A 20884-nucleotide genomic window follows, 5' to 3' on the forward strand; every position below is an offset into this window, starting at 1 on the left:
ATTCACCTCAGATTTTATCATAATTTAGATTATTCTTATAATTTTTAAAGTTTCCCCCAGTTAAAATATGTGCATATACTGTACTGGGAAGTTAGGTGACCTGGGCTCTACTTGATTTTTTGGTGCCTGACTAGTTGACCAAGTAAAAGTATCTTGATTTCTTTATTATAAAAGTGGTGGTGAGGCCTGTTTGGCACACTGGACTGGGTGATCTCTTCGGTGCCTTTCAGCTGCTGCAGTGATACGGTTTTGTTGTTTGTTTCTAAGACGTTTATCTTAAATCTTAGTATCTTTTAAGGAGTTCAAAACACTTAAAATCCTCAAAAGCATTAAAAAGACACTTAAAGTATTATAGGCTTAAATTGTTCATTGGATTATTACAAATTGAATAAAGAATGGAGTGGTAAAAATATATTTCAGGACTTTATTTCCCAAGTGGAATGTTTGTGATATCTTCAGCTAGTCTCTGCATTCAGAATTGGAGTTTGACTTCGCTTAAATATAGTAATGAAAGGGGTCTTTTGTTTGGGGAGTCATTATTACTGTTAATAGGCAAATTACAGCAAAATAGATAGGACAGATAAAAATGTCACTAACAATAGTAATAAAAGTGAAGCTAGGCCACATGTCTGTGCTTAACCATAATAAAAAAGGTTGTGTGATTAAGGCAGGGAAATACTGTACTTCATCTCTTAGAGGTTAATATTAAATTATACATGTTAAAGTAAATAAATCTTGCATTAAAGAAACCTGCTTAAAGTAGTTTAATCCAATCTTCTCCTATCGTTTCCCACCCTTTCACTTAACTATTCTTCAAGATAATGCTATTTCCAATTAACACACTTTGGGAAAACTATACTTAGCAAATTTCTACTTCCCTGATATTGCATATGATATTCTCTTCTCTGGAATTTCATCTGCTTTCTTCAGTTCTCATAAAGCCTCCATTCCTTCTGGGCTCAATTCTGAAGTCTTCCTAAACTTTTTGACCAGTGATTGATGTATTCTGAACTTCTTAGCCTTTATTCTCAATTGTTGCATTTTGTCCCTCTCATTCACCTGAGTTTTGTTGGGATTTGTTGTTTTTTTCTGCTGAAATTTTCTTGTCAGTTACTTATATTGTGTTTTTCCTCAACTTCTTTGTATCTTTCCTCTAAGCAACCATAAGCAACCATTGCCTCAGAAAGTCAACATCTGTTGAGTACTGGGTTCTTTTCTAGTTGCTGAAAATTATATAGCAGTAAAGAAAACAAAGCTCTGTCCTTATGGAAGTTTACATAGTAGAATGTAGGGAAACAGACAATAAACAAAACACATATACTCTGTTAGATAGTAACAAGTGCTTTGGTGAAAAATGAAGAAGAGTAAGGAGGCTGGCTCCTGAAGAACGTGTTCTTACTTATATAGAGTAGTCAGAGAGGCTTCAATGAGAAGGTGACATTTACATAGAGACTTGAAGAATATCTGTCTGGGAGGGTGAATAGTTTTCCAGGGAAGAGGTACAACTAATGAAAAGGTCCTGTAATGTGAGTGTGCTGAATGCATTTAGAACACAGGAAGTTTGGGATAACTGTGCAAGGTGAACTAGGAAGAAAATGGTTTAAGGAATGTAATTGGAGAGATGGGGGCAGGGGATGGTTTAGGTGTTTGATGTGGAAGACTTAACACTCCATTCTTTGTGTCCCATCCTCAGAGTTTTTGATTTATTAGTTCTGGGGTTGGAGGAGAATTTACATTTCTAACAAGGTTCCATGTGAGACCCACTGGACTAGGGCGGCCAGCGTGGAATCAGAGAGACTGTTAGGAAGGAGGTAATAATTTTGGTGAGGGCTCATACAGGCTTGGGCTAGCTTGGTAGCACTGGGAGTGGTTAAGAAGTCAGATTTGGGGTATGTTTGGAAGGCAAAGCCTGTACGATTTTACTGATGAATAAAAGTGTGAGGTTAAGAGCAAGAGAGGTATCAATTATCAAGCAAGACAAACAAGGTAGAATGGCACATGTGGGGAGGAGTGTAAATAGGGGTTTGACATATTTAGTGGGATGTACTTGGTATGTATATAAGTGCAGAGAAGGAGAAGGCGATTGGAGAAGGAGAAGGAGAGGGTCAGGCTATGGACAAGTTATGCAGTTACCAGTGTATATAGCTGGTATTTAAAGCCAGAGAACCAGATCAGTGGTTCTCAACTAGAAGCAGTTTTGCCCCCCAGGGGGCTTTTTACAATATCTGGAGATACATTTTTGATATCATGATTGGGGCTGTTTTGGCATCTAGTGAGTAGAGGCCAAGAATGTTGCTAAACATTCTACAATGCACAGGACAGTTTCCCACAATGAAGATTGATCTGGGCCAAAACGTCAATAGTTGCTTGTTCTTTAAGATCAGGAATAAGGCAAGGATGCTCACTATCACCACTTCTATCCCATGTAGTAGTAGTAGTAGTGGTAATCCTAGCCAGAACAATGAGACAAGAAAAAGAAAGGCATCGAAAGGAAAAAGAAAGAAAGAAAACTCTTATTTGCAGATGACATGACACTATATATAGAAAATCCTAAAGAATCCACCAAAAAACTATTAGAACAAATAAATGAATTCAGTAAAGTTGCAGGATAGAAAATCAATATACAGAAATCTGTTACATTTTTATACACCAATAACAAATAAAGGAAATTAAGAAAACAACCCTATTAATTTGTATTTGTATCAAAAAGCATAAAATACCTAAGAATAAATTTAACCTAGGTGGAAGACTTGTACTCTGGAAACTATAACACATTGAAGAAACAAAGTGAAGAAGATAAAAGTAAATGGAAGGATATACCATGTTCATGGATTGGAAGGATTAATACTGTTAAAAGTTCCTTACTATCTAAATCAATATACAGATTCAGTGCAATCCCTATTAAAATAAAGAATGGCATTCTCAGAACAAGAATACCTAATCCTAAAGTTTATGGAACCACAGAAGACTTCATATAGCCAAGGAAAACTTGAGAAAGAATAAAGTAGGATATATCACACTCCTGATATCAAACTATACTACAAAGCTATGATAATAAAAACTATTTTGTTGGCATTAAAACAGATATTTAGGTCAATGAAATAGAATAGAGAGCCCAGAAATAAATCCTTGCGTGTGTGGTCATTTTTTTGACACAGGCGACAAGGATATACATTGGGATAAAGATAGTCTCTTCAGCCCAGCTGGTGTGGGTCAGTGGATTGAGCGTCATCCCATGGACTGAGAGGTTCCCATTTGATTCCTTGTCAGGGCACATGCCTGGGTTGCGGGCTTGATCCCCACTAAGGGCGTGCAGGAGGCAGCCAGCCGATTGATGTATCTCTTTCACATCGATGTTTCTATCTCTCTCTCCCTTCTTCTCTCTAAAAGATAAATAAAAACTTTTTTTTTTAAAAGATAGTGTCTTTAATAAGTGGTGTTGGGAAAACTGGGCCACTTTCTTACCATATAAAAAATAAACACAAAATGGATTAAAGACTTACATGTAAGACTTGAAAACATAAAACTTCTAGAAGAAAACATAGATAGTAACTCTCTAACTGAACTTATTAGCAATATCTTTTTGGATATGGCTCCTTGGACAAGGGAAGCAAAAGAAAAATAAACAGGTGGGACTACATCACACTAAAAAGTTTTTGCATGGTGAAGGAAACCCACCAAACAAAGACAACCTACTGAGTGGGAGAAGATGTTTGCAAATGACACATCCAATAAGGGATTAATATCCAAAGTACATAAGGAACTCATGCAACTTAACACCAAAAAGACCCAAACAGTCCAATTAAAAAAATGGTAGAGGACCTGAATAGACCTTTTTCCAAAGAAGACATGCAGATTGCCAACAGACATGAAAAAAGGCTCAACATTCCTAATCGTAAAGGAAATGCACATCAAAACCATAATGAGATACCACCTCACCCTGGTCAGAGTGGCAATCATCAAAACAAATAAGTGTTGGTGAGGATGTAGAGAAAAGGGAACCCTCTTATGCTGTTGGGATGGCAAATTGGTGCAGCCACTATGAAAAACTGGATATTCCTTTAAAAATTAAAAATACAATACAGCAATACCACTTCCAGGCTTTTTGAGGAAAACAATAATTAAAAAATATGTATGTACCCTTAGGTTCACTACAGCATTATTTACAATAGCCAAGATTTGGAAGGAACCCAGGTGTCCACAGGTGAATAGATAAAGAAGATGTGTACATATAAAATGGAATATTACTGAACAATAAAAAGAAGTGTTGCCTTTTGCAACAACATGGGTGGACCTAAAGTGTGTTATGTTAAGTGAAATAAGTCAAACAGATCTAGAGAACAGGCTTATGGTTACCAAAGTGGGGAGGAAGTAGGGGGTGGTTGAAATTAAGTGCACAGATTTTTTAAATGTACAAAACAACAAAATGTTAATAGTTACAAGGTTGAGAATTCCAGACTCTGGAATTAGAGGGAGAATGTTGATAAACACACATTGGGAAGATTGAGCCCTGGCTTACTCTAACTTGCAGTTCAGGGAGGTTAGAGGAAGCCAGTAAAGGAGATCAACAGGCAGGTAGTAAGGTGAAAACCAAGAAAGATCTCGAAAGCAAGTGAAGAGACATTTTCACAAGGATAAAGATGGTAAATGAACTGTGTTAAATGCTGTTACTTCAGATGCTTTTCATGGATTGGATATTAACCTATGAATTTAATAAAAGGAAGGACCATTGATGGTAGATAGGGCTTTATAGAGTGACATATGTAAAATTTTGGTTAGAGTGGACTGAGGACATATTAGCAGACAAGAGTTTTGAAGTAAAGACAATTAGAGAAATGGGGATAGTGGTGATGGTGAGAGGAAGTCTGCCTTTTATGTTCTTTTAAGATGGGAAGTACTGCCTGGCTGGTATGGCTCAGTGGTTGAGCATCGACTCATGCATCAAAAAGGTCACCGGTTCGATTCCCGGTCAGGGCACATGCCCGGCTTGTGGGCCAAATCCCCAGTGGGGGGCATGCAGGAGGTAGCCAGTCGATGTTCTCTCTCATTGATGTTTCTATCTCTCCCTCTCCCTTCCTCTCTCTCTGAAATCAATAAAGAAAAAATAATTAGAAAAAAATAAAGATGGGATGTACTGTACAGGGTTGGGACAAAAATAGGATTACAGTTGTGAGTACGTGAAACAGTTTATTCTTGTTATTATTTATTGTATTATTTTCCATACAAACAACTTAAACCTGCTTTCCCACCATCCTGTATATAGCATGTTTGTCTTCTAATGGGAATAATCCTGTGTGTGTTGAGAGGGACCTGATTTAGGAGGAGAGTATGAAGTAGTGTTTTCTATCAAAAAATACAAAGAGAAAGTAGTTATCACTAGCTTTTGATCCCCAGAATAGGTTTAGTAAATGAACAGATAAACAAGCAAACACTTATGTTACGTGAACTAAAATGTGAGGGACTGTCTTTCCAGTCCCCATTTTTCTCAGCTTAGAGCTGCCCTTCCTCGTCAGTAGGAGTGGTACTTTCCCAGCCCATCTGAGCTACTTTTTGTAGCCAACCCTTTTGAAAGTGGAGAAGTAGCAAGTCCCCCCCCCCCCCCCCCCAGCATCTTTGCTTCGGTGAGATTAAATAGAATGAGCTTGAGAGTTCTTCCAGAGCTGGGACAGTGTGATGAAGCGTATCTTCAGGTGACGATTTCAATTTATACATGTTAACGTGTATTTCAGATGCCCTAATTATTAGGTAACCTGTCTCAGATCCACAGTCCAGTCTGGCCTAACCACTCCATGCTTAGAACAGAGCAGGTGCACTTAGAGGAGCTCCCAGTATAATTTCCCTCAAAAGACCAAAGCTGAATGTGGGACCTAATTCTTTAATGGGAAATAAAAAAAGTAGCCACTGTGTATGCAAGCTAGATTTTTAAAAAATACGTTTTTATTGATTTTTAGGGAGGGAGAGAGAGAGGGAGGGTGGGTGAAATCAATGTGAGAGAGAAACATCTATCCACTGCCTCCTGCACGCAACCCAGGCATGGGCTCTGTCTGGGAATTGAACCAGCAACCTTGCAGTGGTTCTCAACCTGTGGGTTGCAACCCCTATGGGTGTTGAATGACCCTTTCACAGGGGTCGCCTAAGACATAACAGTAGCAAAGTTACAGTTATGAAGTAGCAACGAAAATAATTTTATGGTTGGGGGTCACCACAACATGAGGAACTGTATTAAAAGGTTGCGGCATTAGGAAGGTTGAGAACTACTGGGTGTGGGATGATGCTCAACTAACTGAGCCACACCGGCCAGGGCTCAAGCTAGCTTTAAAAAAAAAAGCTATTCAGGCATATTCTCCACTCCTTATACTTCCCAGAAAGTGAAGGGACTTTCCCCTGTGTTGTAGTTATATAATGCTTTATAACAAACTACTCCACAGCTTGGTGGCTTAGAACAAAGTCAATCATTTATTTTATTCACAAATAAACAATGTTGGCTGGGCTTGGTGTGAATACTGCTGGAGCAACTTGACTGGGTCTGGAGAATTTACTTTGAAGAGGGCTTGTTTACTTGGCTGTGTGACTGCTGCGCAGGGTGACTTCTGTTTTCTTACAACATGGTAGGTGCGTTTCAAGACCAAGTATTTTAAGACAAATGAAAGCTGTCAGCTGTTTTTTTTAAACAACTGGGCCCAAAACTGGCCCAGTGTCATTTCTGCTATAGTCTAACAGCCAAGCAGTTTTAGCTTGCCCAGAGTTAAGGGTCACAGGCCCCGCTACTTGATGGGTATCAAAGAATTTTGAATTTATGACTATTTTAATCACACACTATGATCACAGAAGGGTGAAAATGTTGGAGCAGCACATTTTCTTCTCCAATGTTCACTTTTTTCTGAAGGAGTAGTGACTTAACTGCTTGTTGAATATTGTAGAAGGAACTCTAGGTACTCGACTGAGCCCCTTTTACTTGGGAGTCTCTCCAAAAGGCAGCATGCATTTTAGCCTGCTGTCCTAGCACATGGTAGTGAGGTTAGTGAGGTTTTTTAGCTAAAGGTTGTGCTAATATAGATGTAACAGAACCATTTTAAAGTACATTAACATAATTCTCCAGAACTTTTCATCACCCGGGTGGAAACCCTGTAGCCCTTAAGCAATCATTTACCATTACCTCCTTACCCCAGCCCCTGGCAACCATTAGTCTGCTTTCTGATTGTGTATTTATATATCCTGGATGTTTCATATAAAGGGCATTATGTAGTGTGTGGCCTTCTTCACTTAGCTTGTTTCCAGGGGCCATCCATATTGTAGCATGTGTTAGTATTTCATCCCCTTTTTATGGCTGAGTAATATTCCATTGTATGGATGTACTGCACTTTTATTCATTAATCTGTTGATGGACACTTAACATCATTTGGAAATTGTGAAAATGCTGCCATAACATCTGATTTGACCTGGTCAAGGGTTGGGGAGGGGTGGAGGGCGACCCTGGCAGGGATTAAGAAGGAAGATTTAGGATTCACATACTTCGAAGGGGTTCATAAACTCCCCCACCTTATGGTCATACTCCCTCCTACTCCAGGGGGTGACAAGTATAACAAGAGCTAATGTTTTGTTTAGTTAGTGTCAGGTTTTGGTCTCAGCATCTTGCATGCATTAATCTCAGTTCTCACATCTTTTTTTTTTCCCAATATGTTTTTATTGCTTTTTTTAAGAGAGGAAGGGCTAGAGAGAAACAGCTGCCTCCTGCACGCCCCCTACTAGGTATCGAGCCCGCAATCCAGCATGTGCCCTGATGGGGAATCGAACTGGGACCTCTTGAGTCCATGGGATGACGCTCAATCCACTGAGCCACACTGGCTGGCCTCAGTTCTCATATCTTATAGGATGAACGGCGTCCCCATTTTATAGGGAAGAAAAACTTTTAACCTGAACTTCCTCCAGTGGAGGTGGGCAAGGTGGAGAGTGTCTGCCAGAGGGGGTGGTAAGTGGTATTTACAGGGTTGAGCAAATCTTTCATTGGCATCTATTTTGAGCCATTCAAACAGTTCTTGCCTGCCCCTTCATACCAATTCAGAGAGGGCAGGGGTGTGGTCAGGGCTGGGTGGGGAGCAGCATTCCACTACCCTTGACCCAGGGACATGACCCTTGGCAGCTGAAGTTCTCAGGACTGGGGGAGCAGTTTGTGCTTGCTATATTCTCTGGGGCCGCCAGAGGGCAGTACTTGCTCACACCTTGGCCTCCCTGTGGCCATGTTTGGGAACATAAGAGCAGTAGCAGTACTCAACCCCATCAGACTCAGTGCCTTTCTTTTAAACAACTATTTCCTAATGTCCCCTTTAATAAAGCTTACCTAAGGAAATAATAATTATGATGCCTTAACGCTAAAGAACAGAAAAGGAAAGGAACTTGTAATAAAGGAATGGGCTTCAATATGTAATGGCTACACTAGACAAACACGATGGAGTAGTTGAGTGCTTGTGTCCATGGGTGGGTCGCTGTGAATGAAGAATTAAGGATGAGGGTGGAAGTAGGTGTGTTGTGTTCATGACAAATGCAGTGTGGTTTTTCTGAAATGACAGACAACTCTTGGTAAAGTTAAAAAAAAAAGGAATACAATTGTCCCTTTATTGTATTCTTGGAAATTTTAGTGAATATTAAAATTGCAAAAAAGATATTTTTATTTATGTATAGAGTTAGATTCGGTGCCCCTACAATTATAAACAGGTTTTTCTCATTTGGTCCTACATGAATGTCCAGTGGGATATTTGAAAACCAATTCTTTTTTGTCTTCGTTGAGAACTTGAGCCTGTACTAGGGGACGAGGTGCCCTGTCTTTCCACTGCCAAGTTAAGCCACCGGAGAGCCTTGTGTTACAGGTCCTCAAACCCTCCCGAGTGCCCATCACAGTGCCCAGTGTGGGCTCACTGAGGACAGTGGACTGACTGAGCCCTTCCTCTCTGGCTGAGGGTGACTCTCGTGCAGCTGGGGTATGTCGCCAGGACCCTAAATATGAGAGTTGATATAAACTGAAGCCAGGCAGGAGATGCCCAGGTGCTCTTCCGGAGAAGAAAAACCAGGGCTCCACATTTTCTTAGGCAAGGTCCATCCACCCAGAAGGGCTCTTCCAATGCCTGGCACCCTACGCAGGTATTCTACTCACAATTCCCGGGACTGCATGCCCTTGTGAAAGGAAACAGGCAAGTGGTTCTAACTCTCACTTTCTGGCCAGAGCCAACCAGTAGCCGGGAGAGTGGCTGAGTCCTGTGGCTCTATGGGGGTAAAGGCTCAAACCTGGCCTGTGCTGGCCAGATGGCAGCTTCCCTCGCTGGTACCCAGTAGGTTTCGTGCCAGCAATGCATCAGCATCTCCCAGCCTCCTGTGTAGGCCATCATTGGCACATGGCTGCCCATGGAGGTTTTGTTTCTTGTCTTTTTTTAAAAAAAATATTTAAAAATTGATTTTTAGAGAGAGAAGGGAGAGGGGGAGAGAGAAACACTGATGTGAGAGCGAAACATTGATCACCGCTGCACACTCCCTATTGGGCATCGAGCCTGCAACCCCGGCAGCGTGTGCCCTGATCGGGAATCAAACGGGCGACCTTTTGATGCATGGGATGATGTTCAACCAGTTGAGCCACACTGGCAGGGCTCGTTCTACGTCTTGGCTGTAGCAGCTCTGGCGTCTGTCACTGATGGCGTTTACAGTCGGAGGGCAGGTGGGTGACACCAGCCTGGTCTCAGAGTCCTCTGTGAAATGGGGATGGGCAGACTAGGTCAGTGAGTCCCACGCTTCATTCACTCAAGTCCCATCTTTGCAGTTTTTTATATCTATGAACTACATGTGCTTTTTATTTATATTGAAATGACCCAAGGACAGAAGAGTCAGAGGTGTGTGGTGTAAAATGACTTGCTGGTGAGGGGTTGATTTTGGACATGTTTCTGCTTCCAAGACCAATTTCCAAGGGATGCCACGGATAGCCCTGCTTCATTGGTCAGAATACAGCATGATCAAGAGCGTTCTAAATAAGGTAATGCTTTCAGCACTGATTATATGATATCCTCTGGTCATGTGATTAGGTCACATAGATTTCAATTTCAACTGAAACTTTCCTTTCTAAGTTCCTTCTGCTCTTCTCCAGTGTGTCAGAGCATGATGACAAGAGGACCATGGATTCCTAAAATCACACCCAAAAAAGTGTATCTCAGCACATCATGGTTTGTTCACCTTCATTAGAGTTTAGGATACAGGACCAACAAGATGCTGGAACATGGTCTGGGAGAGAATAGTGCCAGTTTACTCTGGACCACTGATATAAACGACCTGCATTTCATTGTAGAGCTTCCATGATTACAGCAATGATCTCTGAAAGACCTCTGTCCACACTGACTTGGATGAAATTTTCTGGAGCTGATGGGGGTTCCAGAGTATCAAACTGGGACTGCAATAACTCAGGGGGCATAAAATGTCCTTTTCTTTTGCGTAAGCGTCCAGAGATGACCTCAAATGACCCACTCAGATAGACCACAAGGAGCGTCACCTCAGCCAGCTTTCCTTCCTTCCCCGGCTCATCACACTTCGGAGGCGCGTCGCCCTTGCCTCGGAGCAGGATGTCTCTGTACGCTTTCTTCAGAGCTGAGCAGGCTAGAACGACACGCTGTCCTGAGGCGCCGTCTCTGTTCAAACAAACAAACAAAACACCCAGGGGAGGAGGAGGAAGGGCTAAAGAGTGAAGACATTTAAAATACTGCCCTGGCCGTTTGGCTCAGCGGTTAGAGCGTCGGCCTGCGGTCTGGAGAGACCCGGGTTCGGTTCCCGCTAAGGGCATGTACTTCAGTTGCAGTTTGTCCCCGACCCTGGTTGGTCGTGTGGGTGGCAGCCACTCGATGTGTCCCTTTCACGTCAATGTTTCTCTCTCTCTCTCTTCCTCCCACTCTATCTGTACAAAAAATGGAAAAATGTCCTCGGGTGAGGATAAAAAAATAAATAAAATACTTGGTGTCCATTCTGGGTTGAGTCCAGTACCACTTCCCCTCCAGGGGAAGGTGTTAGGAAATGCCGGTCGAGATTCAGGTTGTCCTGGCTTTGAGGCAGAGATCTTCCACTAGTGAACTGAACCATCGTGGGCAAGGTACATACTCCCCTGACCATTAATCCATCACCCGTTAAACGGGGCTACTCAGGACCTGCCCTCAGAACCACGGTAAGGAAAGGGTTCTTCAGGGTGCGGGGCCCACAGAAGTGCTGGGAAGCATTGGCTCGGAGCCTGTGACCATTTTTCAAATACTTTTATATTGATACGGTTCTTAGTACTTCTCCTTTCGTCTTGCTAAATCTTCACAATCATCTGTGACTAGGAACTATTTAACCCCCTTTTCAAAGGAAGAAACAGGCTCATAGAAGCCAAGTGGCTAAGATTCCCAGCTGGTGATTGTGGAGCTGTCTAGGTTTGTGTCCAGAACCCAGCTAAACACATATGTCTGTGGCTGCTTGAAATCACTGCTAGAAGTACATTCCATTTCTGGGATCCTTTATCATCAGTCGGTTGTGATTTCAAGGGTATTTTTCCCTGTGCTTTCTGAGGGATGTTCTTTACTCCCTGGCTTATGCCAAGGCCGGATGCTCTTACCTTAGTAAAATGTCGTGCAAGCTGCAAAGCCATGGAATCCTGTCCTGCAATCAGAGCAGACACCAAGTGACTTTCCCAGGGGTTGTGTGTACAGAAACAGTTCATCTTCGACCATGGTGAGGTCCCGCAGGATCTGAGTGGTTTTGAGAAGTAGGCCACACACTTCTCAAGTCCCTGGGCAGTTGAGCACAGATACGTTTTCCAGGTTCGTCTCATTGCTGATAGTCCCCACATGCAAGGGTGACGGGGAGCCGTGGGCCCCCACCAGCAGCCCAGTGCTTAGAGGTAGTGGGCACAATGAATGTTCTACCAGGAGTAAAGTCAGAACATCATGAGGACAGAGGAGGATTCTGGGCCTGTGGTTTCAGTGATCTGATGGAAGCATCTCAGAAAATAAAAATCCTCTGGAAGGGGATGACAGTCACAGGGAGAAAGGGAGCTGGAACTCAGGAACAAGTGGAGGTGGAGTGTGTCCACTACTGCCAGGGGAGGCAGCGGGGTGGGGGGCAAGGGAAGGGAACCAGTTTTACCTGGTGTAAAAGCGAATTTAAGACCATAGAAGAAAGAAGTACATATACACGTCTGTATAGATAAGATATTAGCAACAGTAATAAATACAAAGTGATATTTACTGAAGGCTTTGGGTACTTCTCTGTTTGTATTATCTCACTTAATCCTCGCAAGAACCCAGTGAAATGGTACCATCTCTACTCCAGGGGAGGAAAAGGAGACACGCGGAGACTAACCCATTTGCCAAAGGTCACACAAGCTTAGTGGCAGGGCCTGGTTATCTGCCTTATTTCTTATCTCTACTATAAAATCAGTATTGTTTATTTCTCTATTTCTTTTATGGTTCACTCTTCCTATCTTCTAGAGTCAAATGTTGCGAACTTGATTTAAATGGTTCAAGGCTTGAATCATTGCGAACCCCAGCTGCCCTCCCTGAGACAGAGGGAAGTGCGCCCTTACAACGCTCCAGAATTAGACCCCCTAAGGTGTGAGCCTCTAGTCCTTCAAGGCAGGACAAAAGGAAGAGATTGGGCGAAAACAGCAGTGCTGGTCTTTGGCCGGTTCCGTTCTGCCCTGTCCTTTGGACACTTAGCATGTGGGCCTGGCTGGGTCCCTGCTCCGTGGACCCGGACCTTGACCCTGCCATCAGCGTCTCCTGGGCTACAGCCAGTGAAGCCAGCAAATCCAGTGTGTAAATCTGGCTTGAGAGGCCCCTAGGAAATGGCCTCAAGATGGCATGTATGGGAATGAAGTGCTCTTCGTTCATTTCTTCTCCCCTTCATTGATTAACTCACAAATATACGACAGATACTCTGTGACACTTATTGTGTGTGAGGCCCTGGGGATATACAATGGAACAGAAATGGCCACAGTCCCTGCTATTTTGGAGGTAAAATCTAGTTGCAGAGATTAACTATTAATCAAATTCTCACACCATCAAATGCCAAGTTGCAACTGGGACATGGGCAATAAGGGACATGTTGCCAAGAGAGTTGATTATTTGAGGTTTTAAGTAGGTGAGGGAGGACTTGCTTGGAGAAGTGGCGCAGGAGCTGAGGTGTGAAGGATGAGCAGAGTCAACTAGGTGGCGAGGGGAAGGAAGCATATTCCAGGATGTGGGACCAGCAGGTGCAAAGGCCCTGGAAGGAGCATGGCAGAAGGAACGGAAAGGGTCCAAGGTGGCTCCAGGGGAGATAGGGAAGGGGATGCACAGCAACTAAAGAGCGGAGTGGGTCAAGGTCATTCTGGGGTGTTTGGTCTTGACCCTGAGATTGGTGGGAAACTTCCAAGGGCCAGATTGGAATTTGCAAAGATCACTCTGGCTTGGGGTGGAGATGGTAGCATGCTGATCGGACCTGGGAAGGGAAGATGAACTTCTCCACATGTGAAGTCCTCTGAGGGATTATATTCTGCACATTAAATGACGCCACAGTGTTCTAGCCGACCCCGCCCAAGCTGGGCCAGAGTGGGTGCATCGCTCCTGAGCTGAGCTGAGGAGCGCAGGGCCAGAGCTGACCGTCGCTGAGGCCCCACAGCGTGCCTGGCTGGAGCGCTGTCCATGAGTGATGTCATGACTCAGAAGCGGAACTATACCGAGCGCTGCGAAGATCTCAACTTGTGTCGCTCAGCCGGAATATTTGAGCTGGGACAGACAGTGGACATTACCTGGTCATTCAGTGGAATCCCTTGTCTCATCTTCATTCGATTTTCCTCTGGGTGATAATCATCTGCATCATAGAATTTCCATCCTAGCTTTAAGAACAAAGTGGAAGGATGTATGTGGCAGGCAGTGCGGCCCACCCTGCCACCCTCTGCCACCGTGGTCGGAGGGCAGCCCCCAGGGCAGGAGGGAGGAGGTCTGGAATGCCACGTTCAAAGATCCCCGCCCAGGGCCACTGCAGCTCCTTTTTCACTCATCACTACTTATAATCACCAAGGGGAAGGACAACTTTGCTCCAGTGGTTTTCACAAGCCCCGTGGAGGCACTGTGGTGAGTTCTATAAATCACCACAGGCGAGAAGAAAGGGCGAGAAGCAAGGAGACAACTTGTAAGTGGGAGGCATTAGAACAGGTTACCTCAGATGCCAGCAGGGCGCCCACGGTCGACCTGTGGAAAGGACAGATGGTCAAATGACTGCTCGTTCCCAAACTACACCGTGTCTCCTGTCCGGGGACGGACGCGCCGATGCCATTAAAACACCAATAACTAGCCTGGGCCGATTGGTGTGTAGCTCAGTAGATTGAGCATCATCCTGTGCACCAAGGGGTCACCAGTTCGATTCCTGGTTGGGGCACATACCCATGTTGAGGGCTATATCCCCAGTAGGGGGCATGCAGGAGGCAGCCAATCAATGTTTCTATCTCTCCCTCTTTAGCTTTATAAAAAAAAAAAAAAATTACACACACACACACACCAATACTAAGGTATTGAAGCAGCAAGAGTGATGCTCTTGACCCTGGAGTCTAGGGCTTGACTTTAGTTTTCTCCAGGAATTTAAATGAAATAATTACGCAATTACCACTAAGTTCTCCCCACCCCAAGATCTCATTAAACTCCTGAAGTTTTTTTGACCCTGTTCTATAGATGTTTATTCTTTTTTTTTTTTTTTTATCCTCACCCGAGGACATTTTTCCATTTTTTGTTCAGGTAGAGTGGGAGGGAGAGAGAGGAACAGAGAGAGAGAGAAACATCGATGTGAAAGGAACACATCGAGTGGCTGCCACCTGCACAACCGACCAAGGCCGGGGACAAACTGCAACCGAGGCACGCGCCCTTAGTGGGAACCGAACCCGGGTCTCTCAGGACCGCAGGCCGACGCTCTAACCGCTGAACCAAACCGGCCAGGGCTATAGATGTTTATTCTTTTAGAAAAATACTGAATTAATAACATGATCAATTAGATCTTAAAATCCTTCACTCCTCTCTCCCTCTCTTATACCCTACATCCAGTCCATTAACACATCTTTTGGCTCTACCTTCAAAATACCCCAGCACGTATGGCCACTTCTCTTCATCAGCATTGTTTCTCTGACCTCATCTCCCACTACTCATTCACAATGGCTTGCAGGTCCACGAAGACACCAAGCCTCAGGGTCTTTGCACTTGTCATTTGCTCTGCCTACAATGCCCTTTCTCTGGCTATCCCTGTGGCTCATTCCCTCGCTTCTTGTGGGTTAGTCAAATACCACTTCCTCTGAGGTGCCTCCCTTGACCATTCTGCCTGGCACTTAGTTCCACTTACCCTCCTGTGTTTTCCTATAGAGCATCTCCCACCACCTGGCACACTAGACATGTCTATTCAGTTACTGCCTGTCTCCCCTATTAGAATGTAAACTCTTCGACAGCAGGGATTTTATCTGTCCTGGTCACTGTGTCAGTGACAGAGTAGATATTTACTGAGTGCATGGCTATCATAACCATAAATACAACCATATAAATGATCTGGTTCCGACCCCCCTCTTCTGATCCAAGGCAGAGAAAGGTGCTGCCCAAGCTCACAACCAAGCAGCAGTAGAACCAGGACCTAGGACTTCCACTACATCACACCAGTCTTCACATTCTCAACTTCAACTCACAACAGTTAGGGAGTCTCAGCCTGCATGTTTTATTTTCATTTCAGTTAAGATTCTCCAAATTATTTTAATTTCTCAAGATTTGAGGCTAAAAATGCCACAATAAATTTGGAAAGCTAAACCTACCTACCTGGAGCAAGAAAGAGTATAATACACACGTGACCACGGGCAGTTCCTGGCAGTTAGACTTTAGTCTAATCAAGAAGCCAAAGGCTGGCGCCCCCAGCCGTGGCCAGTGCCTCCTTCCTCACAAGCCCTCAGGGGCCTCCCTCCACATTAACACCGGCTCCTTCCAGCTTTAGCTGATCATATCTCTAACCAAAGACGGGAAGCAAGAGTCAATTCACGTCCCCAAATCTAATCAGAAGGCCCAGGGCCTCGCAGGAGGAAGCTGAGGCTGTGCCTAGCCTGACAGGTCTGTAGGAGCCTGGGACCAGGTCCGCCCTCGCTTCGGGCTTCGGGCTTTGCACCCCCACCTTGTTCTGCCAACCTCCGAACACAGGCACTTGCAACCGCCCCCCACCCCCCGCTCCGGGTGCCCCAGCGGGCGCCTCTTTCAAGGGCTTTCGCTAGAGCCTCTCGGCGCAGACGGAGTCCCCGGACCCCGGAGGGGGTGCCGCGCCCGGTGCCCCGGGGCGAGCAGGCTAGAGGATGGGAGGGAGCAGGTGCCCCGGGTCTGTCTGCGGCACGTCGGAGGGAGCTCCCCAGGGCCTTCCGGCCGTCGCCCCGCGCCGCCGCCTCCCGGCCCCCCGCGCCCCGGCCCTCCGGGACCTACTTCCCCGAGCCGCTCACGCCCATGACCAGCAGCGCTGCGGGCGCCGCCATCGCCCCGGCGGTCCCCCCGCCGCCTTCCGGGCCATCGCCCCGCCTCCCGGGCGCCGAGGGCGGAGCCGCGCGGCCAGGACTCGGCTCCGCGCCGCACCCCGTCTTCCTGGCCGCTCCCCGCTGTGTCCCTGCGCCGCCGCGCCCCACGCTACCCCCGCGTCTGCGTCCGCGGGTAAGTGGAGCCGGCGGCGGGCGGGGCGCGGGCCGGACCCCTCCACCTGCCGTCCTCCTCCCTCCGCCCCGCCCGCCGCCGGGGCGCCTCGCCCGCGAAGGCCAGACTCTCCCTCCTGCTCCTCCACACCAGATGGAAACAGCTTGATATATGTAAAATGTAGTTGTCGCCCTGGCTGGGCAGCAAGGTAAGGTTGCGGGTTCGATTCAGGGCACGTGCAAAAATCAACTGGAGAATGAATGAATGGGTGGAGCAACAGACACCTCCCTTTCTCTCTGCCCCTCCCTCCCTCTCCCTCTGAAAACAATCAATAAATTAAAAATAAATGTATTGTAAAAAGAATAAATGGATGATAAATTCACACTTTCCCACACCACATGGGAATAAACATCCATCCCCCAAATGATCCTTCCTCCCACATAGGTAGATGCCCCGCGCTTCGGGCTTTGCACCCTCCACCTCGTTCTGCCAACCTCGGAACACAGGCACTTGCAACCCCCCCCCCCCACGTGTGAATATTTTATGAAATTGGGATCATGCTGTACACAGTGTTTTGAACCTGGCAATTTGTCACAATAATAGGAAGCAGGTGTCTTTTGGTGTCAGTATAGATTAGACCACAGTAGCACATGTCATGGCTGTGGGCCTCTGCTATTTAATCCTCCTGTTCTCTCGTAAATTAGTAAGGGGAAGGAGCACCTCTTTGAAGGGCCCATTTGCTACAAAACAATGTGTTAATTACGTGTCATTTAAAATATTTGATTACAGGACCTAACCCACTTATACTAACACCCAGCACCCTCGGTGTACAGTGATGAATCAGGACGCTGGGCCAGAGGCGTTTGTGGAAAGTTTCCCTATTAGTGTACAAGTTGAACGTGTTGCACCACCTATTGAGAGCCATGTTCCTGCGCTCCTCATCCTATATAATGATGAAGTTCGGCAAAACATTCTTCACTCCCTGTGTGTACAACTACATTATGCAGTGTGGTTCCTGCACCTAAGTCAGTTTTTTAGGGTTGAGAGCCATCTCAAGAGGCAGGATGGTTCGGTTGTATCATGGGTACCCACAGGATGTGGATCTAGTTCACATAGGATCGCAGCCGTGCCTGATGATGCACCTCACTGCCTTGGACTCTGCAATGCCACACAGCATATACTCTAGCAGCTCTGTATCAAGACTCCAGAGACAATTCACACAGAAGAGCTGTGGAAAGCCGGTTTAATGCGTTCAAGGCAGCAGCTGGCATGAGTATCATGCATACAAATTGCTCCCCATTGGATACATCATCATATGTAGCAAATTTAGCCACTTAAAACTGGTCCCATCATATGCTAATTAATATTTGTCTACAAAGGTTGGTGGTATAGCCCAACCATTAATGGTCCAGGTTCACATGATGGCCAAAGAAGTGCAGATGGTTTCCCTCGTGGCCATCAACACATTTCTCAAAGATGTTGACTTAGCTCTTATTCTAATTCCCAAAGTTAGAGATGAGATGCTGACATTCCATGAGGCATGGAGACACTTGGAGCAAGAAGCTGGATCCAACTGGCTTCCATATGCCAAGGCTACACACCATCCAGTGGCTGCCAAGGTGGCCCCATCTGCCTTCCAAAACTTGCATCAGCTGCCTTATGCCATGCATCAGAGACAAGGGCCACTCTGAAGAATGACCAGCAAGGCCATCGGATCCTGGGCAGAATACCTGAAACAAAGCTCCAGGATGCATTTCGCAGGAAGCTCAAGAAAACAGGGCAGTCAACATTTACTGATGAGTAGTGGGCAATCCTAAGATCACTCAAGACATCGTAAATGCTACGCATGGATCACGCAAGAGACACAGGGATCAGTCTCCTACTTCAGTGAACGAGAATGATTAAAACATAAATTTAAAAATATAAAATATTTGATTATAAGCACTTCCCAATTTGCCCAATCTCCTTTGTTAGCCAAGTTCATATTACTAGGGGTCCTCAAAACAATAAGGCTGACATAAAGCATTTGCCTAATGAATATTTCAATTACCCCTGCACTGACTGTTTTTCCTACTTAGCCAGAGTGGGTGAGAATTCAGGGTTCCTGGATAGGGTTGTTGCAGATGAAGAAATTGAGACCTGGAGAGAGGGGGTGACTGGTCTAAAGTCTTACCATTCAGTTACTGTCAATGACCAATTTCTTGAGCATCTACCAGCCACGAGACTCCAAAGCTGACTCTTACCTTCCAGGTGCTTGCAGGCATGTACGGGAAGAAATGTAAACAAACAAACAAACAAACACTGTAACTTGTGCTCTGCTTTACCAGCTCTGGCAAAAAAAATTAGTTCTCATGTCTTTCAGTGTTCAAATCATAATGATTAGTAGAGTCTAGTCCTTCTCCCCAAATTTCCCTTCCCAAGATATGTCCAAAGGCCACAGATTTGCAGTACTAGTCAAGGTGGTGGGAAGAAATAGCACACTCAAGTTGGGTCATTCACAAAGGGTTTGACAAAGGGGCCATTTACAGAGATGCGCCCTGACCAGGAATCAAACTCCCAACCTTTTGTTTTACGGGACCATGCTCCAACCAACTGAGCCACCTGGTCAGGGCTATACAATATATGTTTTAAATCACCATCAATCTCATCAGAAAGTCTTTAAGTCTTAGGAAGCAATGAAGCACCCAGGGGACCTCAGGGTTGTGGACCTCCCTTTGAGAACTGCTGTTTTGAGTTGTCTGTGAACTGCCAATGTAGGCTGTTAGCTTCTGCTCTCATTGTCTTTTCTAACCAACGCTGAGTTAAAGAATATAAGGTTTCTAATTTTTTTCCCATAACTTTGTTAAAGGTCTGTCTTCTCCACTTGACTCTTGTCTCCATGTTTGTATCCTTAGCATCTGGAGCTGTGCCTGGTGCAGGGGCACAGTACTGCTCAAAATACCCTGTGAAATGAATGGAAGGGAGGAGAGGAGGAAGGGAGAAAGGAAGTGGGGGAGGGAGAAAGGAGGAGCCCTCAGGTACCTCTCTGGCACAGACAGGCATGGACTTCAGGTTAAACCTGACCCCTAGTGGTTGCTGGATGAGCTGGATTGAGCAAGTTGCAAGCAGAAAGCAACTTACTACCCTCAAGTCCATTCAGTCACTTGTTTTTCTCTGCCCCTGAATGAAATTCTGAGCCTGCTCAGTAGTGTTCCTATTCCTCATAGAATCAGTGTGGTAAGGCTCTAATTCCTGGCTTTGCAAGTCCATGAAATTGATTTCTGTTAGTCTATTCATGTTTGATTAGGCCCGGAGAGCTGATTCCAGAGCAAACTCACAATAGGTTGCAAATGTGAAGGTATCTTGTTATCTATAACTTTCTGTTAAAAAGTGTTAGTTTCTTTTTATTGAGATATTATTGACATATAACTGGGTAGGTTTAAGGTTTACAACATGTTGACTTGATACATTTATATATACCACCGTAGTGTTAGCTAACACCTCTGTCACGTCATATAATTATCATTTCCTTTATTTGTGGTGAGAACAATTAAGATCTAGTCTCTTAGCAACTGTGAAGTTTATAATCCAGTATTGTTGTCTATAATCACTAGGCTGTGCATTAGATCTCCAGGACTAATCTGCTAGTTGCAAGTTTATACCCTTTAACAACATCTCCCAATTCCCTGACATGTTAGTTTCTTTTAATACGAGCCTGATGTATAAGTCCCAGAGCTAACTCATGCATTTGTGTTTACAATTTAGCTCATCCCATTTAGGTTACAAAAAACCTGAGAAAACAAAGGATTAATCAGAAGAGTGTTTGGTGGGCATGGATTCAGAATGAAAAAGTATTGAAGGGGCTGGGCAGATGTTTACCACAAGCCAGGAAGAGTTAATGAGCCACAGCCATTACTCTGTGTTGTTCACTATTTCCTGTCCCAGGAATCCCTGGAGACTCGAAGGAGACCGTGGAGCTGTAGCTCCTTCGAGTCATGCCCATTCTCATCCTTTCTCCGTTTGCTATTGGTTGTTTCTCTTTCACTGTGTTGTAAAAGCCTCTTTGTGTATTTGTTTGTATTATATTTTTTCCAGTTTGTCCTTTATTACTTTATAGTATTTTATTTTTGCCCTGGAGAAGTTTAAAATTTTTATGTACCATAATTTCTGAAATATTTTTTCTCAAATGCAGCTAGTACTCATACTCATAGCACTTTTTTTTTATCCTCAAC

At 44.8% G+C, this 20884-nt stretch overlaps 1 protein-coding gene across 2 annotated transcripts; it reads right to left on the reverse strand.

Moving 5' to 3' along the window:
- Positions 1–10197: 10197 nt before the first annotated feature.
- Positions 10198–16529, reverse strand: IDNK (IDNK gluconokinase). Of its 2 annotated transcripts, none has more exons than XM_036261974.1 (5): positions 16473–16529; positions 14201–14231; positions 13790–13872; positions 11615–11658; positions 10198–10661 (listed from the first exon to the last, which is right to left on the reverse strand). In XM_036261974.1, exons 3-5 carry the CDS (start codon positions 13823–13825, stop codon positions 10316–10318), a joined length of 426 nt encoding a protein of 141 aa, XP_036117867.1. In that variant the 5' UTR covers positions 13826–13872; positions 14201–14231; positions 16473–16529; the 3' UTR covers positions 10198–10315. The 2 variants fall into 2 exon arrangements, with proteins under 2 accessions (XP_036117867.1, XP_036117866.1); XM_036261973.1 differs by having other exon boundaries at positions 13790–13876; positions 16473–16527.
- Positions 16530–20884: the final 4355 nt, after the last annotated feature.

This window comes from Molossus molossus, unplaced genomic scaffold (genome assembly GCF_014108415.1).
Source record: "Molossus molossus isolate mMolMol1 unplaced genomic scaffold, mMolMol1.p scaffold_m16_p_14, whole genome shotgun sequence".
Taxonomy (NCBI): Eukaryota; Metazoa; Chordata; class Mammalia; order Chiroptera; family Molossidae; genus Molossus; species Molossus molossus.